Here is a 12334-nt window from a genome sequence, read left to right on the forward strand (position 1 = left end):
CAGCACTCATCCTGCCTGCCCCAGGACCCGCAGGTTGCGCCCTGTGGTAGCAGCAAAGAGCCCCCCAGATGTCTGTCCTGGGGTACACAGGGGTGAGGCAGCCCCGTCACTGCACAGACACCCACGGGACACGTCACCAGAGCCGCTATCGGCTTGGCAATTAAGGACGTGGGAGAGGAGCCCACGTCACGCAAGCATTCGTGGCTGCCCTGGACAAAGAAAGAAACAGTGGCTGTTTTTCTCCCCATTTAAATAGCTAAAAGCACCACTAACAGTTTCTTTCTTTGCGTCCAGCCTGTACTACGTTTAAAGAAAGAAGCAGCTTCTGCTGAGGAGGTGGAAGATGCTGTCAGCAGAAACACCGTGCCTAGAATGCGAGCAGGGAAGACAGCGATGCTGCGAAATAAAGCTTTTACAGCCGCTTCAGATCAGTTGGCCCGGGCTCCAAGGGTCAGACACCCAGCTGGGAAGATTGAATTTCCTCCTCGATGGCCTTGCCCAGCTCAATCTTACCATCCTGACTTGGCTCCAGAGAAAGCCTCTTATTAGAGGCACAGAGAAACAATAGCTTCTCGGCCAAAAACTAGGAGTTCAAGCAATCCAGTGAAAAAACTGTGCTTGGGAACAAGAACGTTTCAGAGGCTAGTTGATTTTAGTTCTCATCGTCACTCGTGTCATGGCAAAGGGCCTCTACAGAGCCAAAAGAGTCTCAGCACTGAGGTAGGACATAGCTCAAACACCAGCCCCAGAAGGTGGAGATCATAGCCTTGACTCACCCTAAAGGCATCGCAGAAAGGGCACCAGGTAAGAGGACAAGGAGGAGTTTTGCTCTAGGGTTAGTTTGTCACATAGCCCAGGAGCCACTGGCTTTGGCTAGCATTTGACAACTGATTCTGGACCTTGAATGGACGAAGCCATACTCTGCCTCTGAATAATGAGGCTTGCATAGAGAGAAAACCCACACTGCCTATAGGGACTCTGTCATAGCAGTGGAGTTGCTTTTTGATCCCCATCCCTCCACACAGAGACGCGTGGTTTTGTCCCAACATTAAGTATTTACAACAAATTCGACAAGCGCTTTTCCTCTGCCAGCAGCAAATGCCTGAGGGCCCCCACAGCTTCACAAATCATAGCGGCAAGAGCCTACCGTGCCGCAAAAAGTTCGGAAAATAATTCAAAATTGATCTGCTAGGGAAAAAAAAAAAATAAAAATCGATGGCTGGTGGCAGGGTACACAATACACCCGAATCTCAGCTCTGTCCTCCGCAGGGTCAGTGCCCACGCCCAAAGCGCGATGCTGATGGCACCCGAACATTTGCTGTAGCAGGCAGCAGAGCCAGCAGCTCAGGGGAGCAACTTTTAAAACCAAGAGGCACTTAAACAACCCTTCATCGACCCCGTGACTGCGTCAGAGTCCCGACTGCTCGCCCCGGATTCCTCACACCAACAAAAAGCACCAACCAAAGCCTGGGGGAACTTTGGTACAGCACAAGAGAAGGGAGTGGGGGTAGCGGAGCCGCATGGCAGAGCTGCTGCTTTTCATCATTTGATCATCCCTGATAATTGAAAGTAAGGCTGGGTGGGCTGACCCCCACCCCCACTCCTGGCAGCAAGTTTGGTCCACAACACGCTGGAATAACGATTCTGCTCCCTCCCACCCCTACAGCTTCATCATCTGACACGGGTACAGTCAAAACAATGGCATACACGAGTAAAAGTCAAGAGTTGACATAGTAACTCCAGGATTTGGGTATCAACTGTCCGAGAAATCAGAACACCGAAGCTTCACAATGTGCCCAACATCGAGTTGTGCCAAGGGGGGAGGAAGGACGAAGCTTTACCTTTAAGCCTTCAGAGCATCGCTCCATCAGAAGACCGATTTGCAGCCACCGTGGCGTGCCAATGGAGATCTTTCTGTGCCAAAAGAAGTGCTTTGTCCTCTCGATATCGAAGGTAGCCACCTATAGTTACAGAACGGGTGCACAAGACCTTAACTCTGACCAGCAGGGAAATTTAGGACAACTGAGTGCAGATCCTGCCAATTTCTACCACTTCGGACTGTGCTTTAAGTCTCATTGCAAAGCCTCAGTTAGAAAAAGGATCACCTCAGGGTATCCAACAAGAAGAACAGTTTTAATTTTTTTTTTTTTTTTAAATATACCATAGGACTACGCGGTTCAACTGTCAATTATCTCGGATAGTTCAAGGAGGAGGTCATCCTCGTCCTTCCCTGGGTCTAAGTCGATTTCGGCTTCCAGTCTGCCTCCTGAGATTTCCCAAAGTAGCTTCTCAAAATCTTCACCTGCAGATAAGGGCGCGTTCCCCGTGGAACTCAGCCGGCGTGTGCGTGCCTCTTCTAGCTGGGAAGAAGCTGAGGTTGAGGTCTCGAGATCGATCTCCATCTGCTCCTCAAATCTTGCCGGGCTTCCAAGACGCACTTCAGGTCTTGGGAGAGCAAGAAAGAACAATCAGGATATGCCATTTCTTAACGGGAAATCCCTTTTCTGCAAACCGGCTCTTAAAACTGTAGGCAAGCCCTCCTACGCTTCAGTCTTACACAGGGATTGTTATCAATCAACCCAGGGCTACATTTAGAGCCCAATGTGTTAGCAGCTACATTTTTCAGTCTGGGGGTTTATCCGTGAAGCCAGGGCACCTGGAGTTGAGGTGGCATTCTTGAGGACCAAAAGGCAGAGGACACTACTCATCATCTATCACCTCACGAGGAAGTAGAACTTCACCTCATCCTCGTTCAGGTATTCAGACAACCCAAGAAGTCACTGGAAAGCTGTGCTGACTTGCAGCATTTAAAGAAAGCCTAATTAAGCAATCCTGCTAGATTTCCTGCTAGAAAGTGGTTTCAGGTGACTTATTCCTTTGATGGATTTTGGCTTTAATTATCTCAGAACCCTCATTTTTTCCCACATGTGACAGAACTTATGTTTCCCTGGGGATATACACTGATTAAGAGAAAGAACAAGTTGGGGTTGTCACCTGTTTGGGGGATTTTCTTCAAGTCTGATGGCTGGGACGTGCTCCGGCACGTCTGAAACACCCTAGAAAGCAGCAAAACAGTATTTATGACACATGGGTAAAAGATTCCTTAATAGCTTTTTCCTCCACACTGCTTCTCCTCTGGCATTGCGGAGCCGTGGCCAAAATACAAAACCAAGGTGCTCCTGAAGAAAGTTCACATTCACCTGGAGGTTACTCATGATCTTGTGTCTTTTAAGAACATGGCATTCATGGACAAAATCGCCCACACCAGAGAAATCACAGCATCAGAGTACCGGTTAAAGAGTGCCATTCATCTCATAAATACAGAAGGGTTCTACAAGCATCCTGTAGACAGCTCCTGGATTTCAAAGGAAACAGAAGGCCTGCAGAACGTTTGACTTTTCCACCTTTTCTCCTAGAGGAGGGTAGAAATTTAACAAGGGATCCATCTCTGCATTAGCCCCTGGCCTTACCATGGCTGCTTTTTTGGCTGGAGGTCCCATCATGTCAGCATCCAAGGCAGTCCGGAGTTCCACAGCTGCTATGGCAGAGGGATAACTCCCAGGTGCCTTACGTTTCAGTGCCTTCTTCTTGGGGAAAGTGACTTTCCCACCCGAAGGCTTCGCAGATGTCATCAAGTTGGCTAGAGTAAAAGGAAGAGAGAACTGATACAGTCTTGCTCTGCCTCGGGAAAAATCCAGGTTCTCTTCATCATTTCCACAGTCCTTCTACACAGTTAAATGCATTTGGCCAGCAGAATTGCACCGCCATTGCCTGGATTCTCAGGAATGTTTTCCACATAGTAAACTCTGTCTACCAACAATCCATACAAAGGAACCAAGAAACCGAATAGCTACAGTAAATTATAATCCAGGAGAAGGGAAACCTCAGACACATAGCAATCTTAAGTGCAAGCCGGGTTCACAAACCTAGACAGCTTTTATAGTTAAAGTCCTGCTCCCTCTAGGAAAGGAAAAAGCAGCAGTTAGAGTAGGACAAGAGTGTATGCAACTGTTGTACCAGCTGCCTCTCCCTTGCAGTGATGTCCCACAGTTAAGTTGTTCTACAACGTCCAAATTTGTAGTGTCATTTTCTAGTCTCCCGTTCCTTACCTAACATCTGGCTGGCAGGAAAAGAAACAAACTAAGAAAAAGAAAGTACACACTTCGCTTCGTAGCATTGCGTGGCAAAATGCACCCAGCCAGAGTTACAGCATGAGAATTGTCATCTTCTGTCTGTATTTCAGAAGACAACCTAAGGAACTCTTAACCTTCAACACTTACTTTTAGCTTCCTGGCCCTGAAATTGAGCTGCCACTTTCCCTGCTGGTTCAGTATTAAAGAAGCCAGCAGTAGATTTGACAGCAGCTTCCTCCTTCCGAAGCTTCTCTTGTTGTTCTCTCTGTTGCCACTTCTCCCACCGTCTCTCTTCAAAGCTCTTCTCTGGACATTTACGAGTTCCACTCTGCTGAGTGGGCTAGAAGGAAAGAAAAGTAGTGCATGAATAGGACAAAAAAAAAAAAAATCCGTGCGTGGAGATTTCGTTAAGAAAATCTGATCAGCAATCCCTCCAAAATGGTCTTGATGTGGAACAGCATATTAATATCCTTCAGGTTACTGTTGTTTTGTTGTTGTTTTTTTTTTTCCATAAAATTCTGCCTGTAACAAGAGCCATGCTTTACTATGGACACAGTCTCGCATATCTGCAATATCCACTATGGCAAGCTTCTTTAAACAGCTAGGGTGTTCTGCTGTACATCTATTTATCCCATTCTTTTTAAGCAGCAGAACGTCATACAAGTTCCCCTATACAGTATCCACTGACAGATTGATTTCCTTCAACACAGAACTCTGGCCTTCCGTATTAAATCTTTCATGTCTGTGTCGTGGTTCCGCTCGAGTGGGCAGCCGAGCTCCACCACAGCCGCTCTCTCACTCCCCCTCCTCAAAGAGGAATGGGGAGAAAATATGTGAAAGGGGCTCAAGGATTGAGATAAGGACGAGAAAACCACGCAATAATTAGTGTAACGGGCAAACCAGACTCAGCATAAGAAGACAGATAGTAAGATTTATTGCTCATTACTAACAAGCTAGAGAAGTGAGAAACAAAAGAAAGAAACCAAAAGCACCTCCCCCCCCATCCACCCTCTTCCACCTCCTCCCCCCGAGCGGTGTAGGGGAACGGGGGAATGGGGGTTATGGTCAGTCTACAGCACTTCTTCTCTGCCGCTCCTTCTCGGTCACTCTCGTCCCCTGTGCTGTGGGGTCCCACCCACGGGATGCAGTCCTTGACGAACTGATCTGGCGTGGGCTTCCCACAGGCAGCAGCTCTTCCAGAACTGCTCCAGATATGGGTCCGTACCACGGGGGCCATCCCTCAGGAGAAAACTGCTCCAACCTGGCTCCCCTACAGGCAGCAGCTCCTGCCAGATCACCTGCTCCTGCGTGGTCTCCTCTCCATGGGCTACAGGTCAGGCCCGGAATCTGCTCCAGCAGGGGTCTTCCACAGGCGGCAGCCTCCGTCGGTGCAGGGCCACCTGCTCCACCGTGGTCTCCTCCATGGGCTGCAGCGTGAAACCCTGCTCCACCGTGATACTCCATGGGCTGCAGGGGGACATCCTGCTTCACCATGGTCCTCACCACAGGCCGCAGGGGACTTCTGCTCCGGCGCCTGGAGCACCTCTCCCCCTCCTTCTACACTGACCTTGGCACCTGCAAGGCTGTTTCTCACTCCCTTGACTCTCCCAGCTGCTGTGTGGCGCAGCGTTTTTTTCCCTGTCTTAAATATGCTCTCACAGAGGCGCAAAACAACATCGCTTATTGGCTCAGCTCTGGAAAACAGTGGGGCCCTTCCCAAACATGGGGCGGCTTCTAGATCTTTCTCACAGAAACCACCCCTATGGCCCCCTGCTACCAAAGCCTTGCCACGTAAACCCACTACAGTCTGACAGATCAAGTCAGTAAGAACAAAAAGAATTCCCTCCATGTTAACCGTGTAGATTTCAGCTGGTGCTAACAGGGTTTCTTTATTGCTGTGGTATAAACAGACTGATTCCAAGTTTGAGGAGTACAGAGTTGTCTGGAAATGCTGCTGGCGATAGGATTTAGACTGCACTGCAGCTCCTACCAGGTGCTGAAGGGTAAGAACACACTCAAGAGGGTGGCACACGGTGAGTAACAAAACTTGGCAGAATTATCAGAAATTGTACGAATGGATGTGTGTCTTCACAGAGGACTCACCTGTACATCAGCTACAGAGGAAAGGTTAGGAAAAGGCCGGTTCAATTCCACTGCCTTCTTTTCTTCTTTTTCAGGTGCTTTAAAAAAAGACCAAAAAAAGTTTTGTCAATGGCAGAAATAAAGCAAGCTGGGTACTTGTTTCCTTTGTGCATTTGTGCATCCTTGTGTCCCATGAGAGAGAGAGAGAAAGGCTACAATGTGCAATCCATTCGCCCGGACAGAGCGAGCTGCTTCTTGGACTCACCCTGAATTTTGCTCTTGGTATGGGATTCTCCTGCTTTTTTCTTCTCTTCTACCAAGCGATTATTCTTTTTTTCAGACAAGGCTTCAGAGAAAGTTTTGATGCGACCTGCACGAGCAGGTCTTGCCCCTGCGCTGGAATCTTCAGTTTTACCATGCCCTTCAGCCTCGCCTTTGGCTTGAGTTTCGCGTCTCTGAAGAGCTTTCTCACGACGGATTTCCTCCAGTGTTTTCACACGGATCTCTCCCATCGGCTTAGCAGCCTTCCCTGTCATCATCAAGAAATGAGGAAAAGCACCGACATTTAAAGAGAGTCCAGCAATATTTTAAGTCTCCAAAATTTGTCAGAGCACTAAGGAAAACTAATCTTGAGTGTTCCCAATAATGCATCTTAGAACAATATCCTTAGAACAACATTCTCCTCCTCCTCTGAGCCACTTGTATTTTGAAGACCAGCCCTATCCAGAGAGAACTGCTACACAGAAATGCTGCTTTACTTTAGTACTTTTTCAGACTGCATTTCAAATTCCTGCTCCTGGCAGTGGTTCTATTCTAATGGTACGTAACGGTTCACAGAAGCAGCTAAAAACCTTGACAAGGCACAAGTAGAAAATAAACACACACCTAGAGCCAGATTTCTGATAGTGGCTGTCAGAAGAGCTTCAGCACTCAAGCAAGAGGCATCAGTTCTTTGTTTTCGTTTAAATTAGTTTTTAGGGATGGATGAAAGCAGTCCAAGTTCATGGAAAGGAAGGAGGAGAAAGCATATTTAATATCTAGCTGTTACCTCTCTCAGTGCTGGTCTGTTTAGGAGGTAATCCCAGCCTGTCCTTCAGAGACTTGGCAACTTGAACTGCAAAACAGAAACAGAACGAATTAGGGAGGCTGCATAATGTCAACTTCAGGTTCACAGTTCAAAACAAGACAGGAAAGGGAACTTTGAATCCCAGTGATTACAACCTCAGCCAACATGCAAAAAGAAACATCACTGGAAAAGGACAAACAGAAAGACTAAATGCAAAACCCAGGAATCCAATCCAGATGCCCGTTTAGTACCTGGATCTCTCTTGGGTGCTTTGTCAGCATTTCCTGGAGCCTCTACCTTCTTCCCCAGCCTTTCAGCAAGGCTGCACTTCACTGGAACGGTGCTTACATCGTCTTCAGAGAAAACAAGGAGTATTGTAAGAACTTTTCTTTGCAGGAAGGTTTGAGAACAGTCAACAATAAGCTTCTATTTTTCAAGCGTATTTTCATAGAATTGCCTTTCAGCTGCTAAATGATTTTTTTTTTTTGCCATTTCTGCAGTCAACACAGATCTCCACTGCAATGTATTTTCCTTTCATACCTCAAAAATACTCTTTAATGCAGTCATATATAGAAGGCAGCACCTACTTAACAGCTCATAAAAAGTTCTTACCCGCGGAGGCTTTCCGTTTTCCTTGTCTAGCAGCAAGATCTAGTCGAACCACAGGTTCCTCCCCTAAAACAAAAGGGAATTTTTTTTCTATTTCACAGAAACCAGTAGCCCATGTCCAAAAAAAACCCAGTCAGACACTGTTTTGACAGCTAAACCACATAAACTCATATTTTAACTATAATTAACATAGAAAAAAATATTAAGAGTCTCAGTGCTTGCTTCAAATTCCAGCTGAGATAGTAGAGAGTGAATCTGAGTCTGCTTGACAGCTATACTTTGTGCAGAACAAAGCTGCATAAGCAAGCAGAATATTATTAGGTACAAATGCTGAGAAATAGTCCTTTCTAAGGTGAATGTCTACGAGTAAAAGTACTTCCACACTTTTTTCCCTTTCAAAGGCATTTGCACAGCTCTAAACAATTTATACACAAACTCCTGTCATACTGTGTCCACACCTGCCACTGTCAGCCTCTTTAATGCTTCAGAAATTGCTTCTTATATAGCACTGTCTTCTACAGCTCTTTCTTCTCGTTACTCTTCTGTTTTTCAGTTACCCCCCTATTTGCATACTGACACTTTTTTTTTCTCCTGCCACTGCACTTAACCTGAGCACCAAATCTTTCCAGTACAACCAGGGACTTGAAGCATAAAAGCACGTTTTGAACAGAAGGCAGCACCAGAAGGCTAACACGGGTGAATTGTTTTAATTATTGCTTAACCCTCCAGTTTAGGAGTAATGAAATCAAAACAAAAGCATTCCTTACTACATTTCTTGGAAGACAGTGTCACAGTTCTCACCACTGTCCGGACATTTTCCTTTTCTGGAGCAGGAAAAATCATAGAATCAACGGGATGAAGAGAAGATCTTGAAGAACCTTCTGTTCAGAGCAACCAAAACATAAGGAAGTTTACCCAGCATAAAAAACTATCACAAAGAACAAAAAACTTTAAATTATTTGTTACTGTCAAAAATACAGCAAGCAGAGCATGTAAATAAGAGAGGTGACTAATTTGCCTCTGGTTGCCCTTTGAACTCCCATTTAGAATACCAGCTGGCTGAGAATCAGGTTGCTTGATGCCCCCAGCTAAAAATGGAAGTCTGTCCCTCAAGCAGCTCCCAGGCACCATCACCTGCCGTGAACAGGATCAGAAAGTAGGGCATATTAACTCACCACCGTGTCTTTTATTTTTTTCCTTCATCTTCTGCGATTTGATTTCCTCAAGTGTTTTTATTCCAAAATTCAGATTGCCCTCTGAAAACAGGAAACAGTTCATGAGACAGGCTTAGAGGCACTCACGGAGGACCACAGGTCCTCAGGCTTCTTAGCGCTCAGCAACTTTCTGAAGTATTTAGAATAAAGCCTGTCAACACTCCTCACAAGTGAAAGAGCCCTAGAACCAATGGCATTTTGCCCCTCCTTTCATCCTTCAGGCTTAAAAATGTAGTTTTAACTTTAATCCATTTACACCATATTAGATCCCTCTATCGTTAGATATGGCTTATCAACAGTGGTTGCAAGGCTGCACGTGCAGCCATTTCAACTCCATGCTGTGGCCCTGGTTTGTTCTCCAAAAGTAAAGAAAAGGAGTTCACCTTTCTGACCCAATGGGCACATGATGGTATTAATGGCAGAAATGAGATCATGGAAATAACCGAGTCCATTCAGCACCCCTACATTTTGTTGTGTTTTTACACCACACTGCTTTTGACTTCACTGTCAAGTTCTTCTGATTTATCCTACTAAGGTGCTGGAATACCTTGTTTAGTAGCAGGAGAACTGCCTTTGCGAGTGGAAATCACCCGTAATCCATTTTTGCCTTCCGCAGCTGGTTGCTGGACGGGAGTTTTAGTTTCTTCTCCTTCCTCAGAAAGTTGGTCTGAAGGGGAAAAATCTATTCAGTTATGCATAGACCAGATTGTTCATGATTACGTAGCTCATGCAGTGACACTTCAGCCCATGGTTCATATAAAAAACTTTGTTGCTGTTTTGTTTGTTTGTTTGTTTTTGTTTGTTTTGTTTTTTTAAACAGCTACACTGACCTGATGAACTCCTAAGTAGAATACACTAGGACAAAACATCTAGGACTCTAGATTCTCTCTGCAGCTTTAACTACTACACAACACATTGCTCTTCAGACAGAAAAAAGAAATTTCCTTCCTAGTTTCACACAGAACTTTACACAACAGACCAGCTAAAGCCAGGAGTGGTTCTAAGCTTTCCTCCAACGTTTCAGGTTCTGTCCACTGACTGCCAGACAAAGCCACCAGTGACCTGGCCAGACCGCCTGCCCTATCGCTAGTCAGACCTCAGGTCATCTGTGATTTATACATTCATTTACAGCACAGATTCCTTCAAGAACCAAAGATTTACACAATCATTTACAGCACAAATGCCTTCAAGAACCAAAGATTTAACACATTCATTTACAGCACAAATTCCTTCAAGAACCAAAGATTTAACACATTCATTTACAGCACAAATGCCTTCAAGAACCAAAGATTTAACACATTCATTTACAGCACAAATGCCTTCAAGAACCAAAGATTTAACACATTCATTTACAGCACAAATTCCTTCAAGAACCAAAGATTTAACACATTCATTTACAGCACAAATGCCTTCAAGAACCAAAGATTTAACACATTCATTTACAGCACAAATTCCTTCAAGAACCAAAGATTTAACACATTCATTTACAGCACAAATTCCTTCAAGAACCAAAGATCTACACAATCATTTACAGCACAAATTCCTTCCAAGAACCAACACATGCTCACCATCATCATCTTCATCATCATCTGCAGCACTGATTACAACTGGAGGGTGTGTAGGGCTTGGGACATTTTCAGAGTTTTCCACTTTCATCACCCCCTTAGCTGTGGAGAGGGATTTGACTGGACAGAAAGTTTCTTTTGCTGCAGTGACATCTGAGCCACTTTCAAATCATCGTCCGCAGACTCAGGCGGACTTAGCAGGGTAGCTAGAGGAAGAGGAGGATCATCGGTAATATGGCAGTTTAAAACTTTGACCACAATGCAAAGAGATGGTAGGAAAGGCAGATAACCCGCACAGACAACGAATTCAGCATCTCCTTTTGCCCATCCCATCACTGTTTACACCGGGAACAATGACTTCCCTTCGAACAACAACACATCTCCCTACCACCCAGCAAAAGATGAAACAACAGGAAGCAAACTGCAAGGCAAACATCACACAAAGCAAAGAGAAGCTGAGCACGAAAGCAGAAAACAAACACCAGCAGTACACTCGGTTTAACTGACCACCTATGACTGCAGACCTTTTCCTGCACTCACAAATGAACAGTTACCTGATGGCCCCTACAGGATTGGCACCCACTAAGTAATACTCCAAATTAAGTCTTCAGCGCTTCAAGAAAAAGGACCTAAACTCACTCTTGCTTGGTGGGAAGAATTGTCCATCGATGTAACGTCCCTTTGCATGATGAAAAGCACAGTTGGCTTTCTGACAGCCTCCCGGCTGCTTCTCCCAGTAGCAAGGAATCTCACTGCGCTTTTTCTGAAGACAGAAAGAAAGAAAAGCTCGTGATAACATGCGCCTGAGGCTTGCAAAGAGATGCGCAGCTCCAGATCATGACAGCTGTCACAACACAGTGCTGAAACATCATTCCAAAGGTCAGTTTCTCAGTTAAGTGTAGTATTTCTGGGCATATTCACAAAGTTTGCATAAGCTGCAACCACTATGCACATTTAGATTTGTCATCATTCAGTTTGAGAAGACAGGCACTCTCAGACATCAGTTGAGGGTGGGTTAAACTAATACACCTAGGATTATACTAGGATTATTCAGAGGGAAAAAGAACATCCGAAATTGCCTAGGTTAACCCTGTCTAGAACTACTTCTTGGAGACTTAGTTCTTCTGCACCTTTAACTTTCCCCACTTCCTACCCCAGGCAGCTAGAACAGCGTTATCTGAAGGACTGTGGGTCAGAAGAGACCTGATAGTTCATTATCAAGCCTGCTCCCATGAGGATAGAACAGCCTGTTTATTACCCCCCTGCTCCAGCAGGTTTTAGCAGTCTATTTAACAGCTATTCTGCATCTGTTGAGAAGACTGTCAGCATCTAAAAAAAAAATATATACATATATCTTGCTAAGACACACCTAAGGCATTGATTTTATTTCCCTCTGCTTCCTCCCACCCCCTCTCTTGGTAACAGAAACCAGTATGATTTGGAAGCAAACAAATCTATCCTGCAAAAGCACAATCAGTACACCTACGGCACTGAAAAAGGCTTTCGTTGATTTATTTTGAGAACACATCGTTAGGCACTCACGTCAATTTCCATGTGTCTGAATCGGCAGACGTTCCTGAAACAACGACCCTCCTGCCACAGCTTGCAGACCGTCTCATTGCCCAGAGCAGCTTCACAGTGGCAGTAGGCACATTTGTCTCCCTG

General features: G+C 45.4%; 2 protein-coding genes across 2 annotated transcripts; both read right to left on the bottom strand.

Annotated features, from left to right (window-relative positions):
- Positions 1-1913: 1913 nt before the first annotated feature.
- LOC140001976 (zinc finger CCCH domain-containing protein 11A-like) lies at positions 1914-6396 on the bottom strand. The gene is made up of 6 exons (XM_072035043.1): positions 6372-6396; positions 6237-6313; positions 4281-4473; positions 3471-3640; positions 2995-3056; positions 1914-2445 (listed from the first exon to the last, which is right to left on the bottom strand). Exons 1-6 carry the CDS (start codon positions 6394-6396, stop codon positions 2178-2180), a joined length of 795 nt encoding a protein of 264 aa, XP_071891144.1. The 3' UTR covers positions 1914-2177.
- Positions 6397-6427: 31 nt separating this feature from the next.
- On the bottom strand, positions 6428-7596 carry LOC140001977 (zinc finger CCCH domain-containing protein 11A-like). Its single transcript, XM_072035044.1, has 3 exons — positions 7533-7596; positions 7264-7329; positions 6428-6744 (listed from the first exon to the last, which is right to left on the bottom strand). The coding sequence occupies exon 3, from the start codon at positions 6725-6727 to the stop codon at positions 6428-6430; it is 300 nt and encodes a 99-aa protein (XP_071891145.1). The 5' UTR covers positions 6728-6744; positions 7264-7329; positions 7533-7596.
- Between the last annotated feature and the right edge of the window lie 4738 nt (positions 7597-12334).

Source organism: Anas platyrhynchos, chromosome 3, assembly GCF_047663525.1.
Source record: "Anas platyrhynchos isolate ZD024472 breed Pekin duck chromosome 3, IASCAAS_PekinDuck_T2T, whole genome shotgun sequence".
Taxonomy (NCBI): Eukaryota; Metazoa; Chordata; class Aves; order Anseriformes; family Anatidae; genus Anas; species Anas platyrhynchos.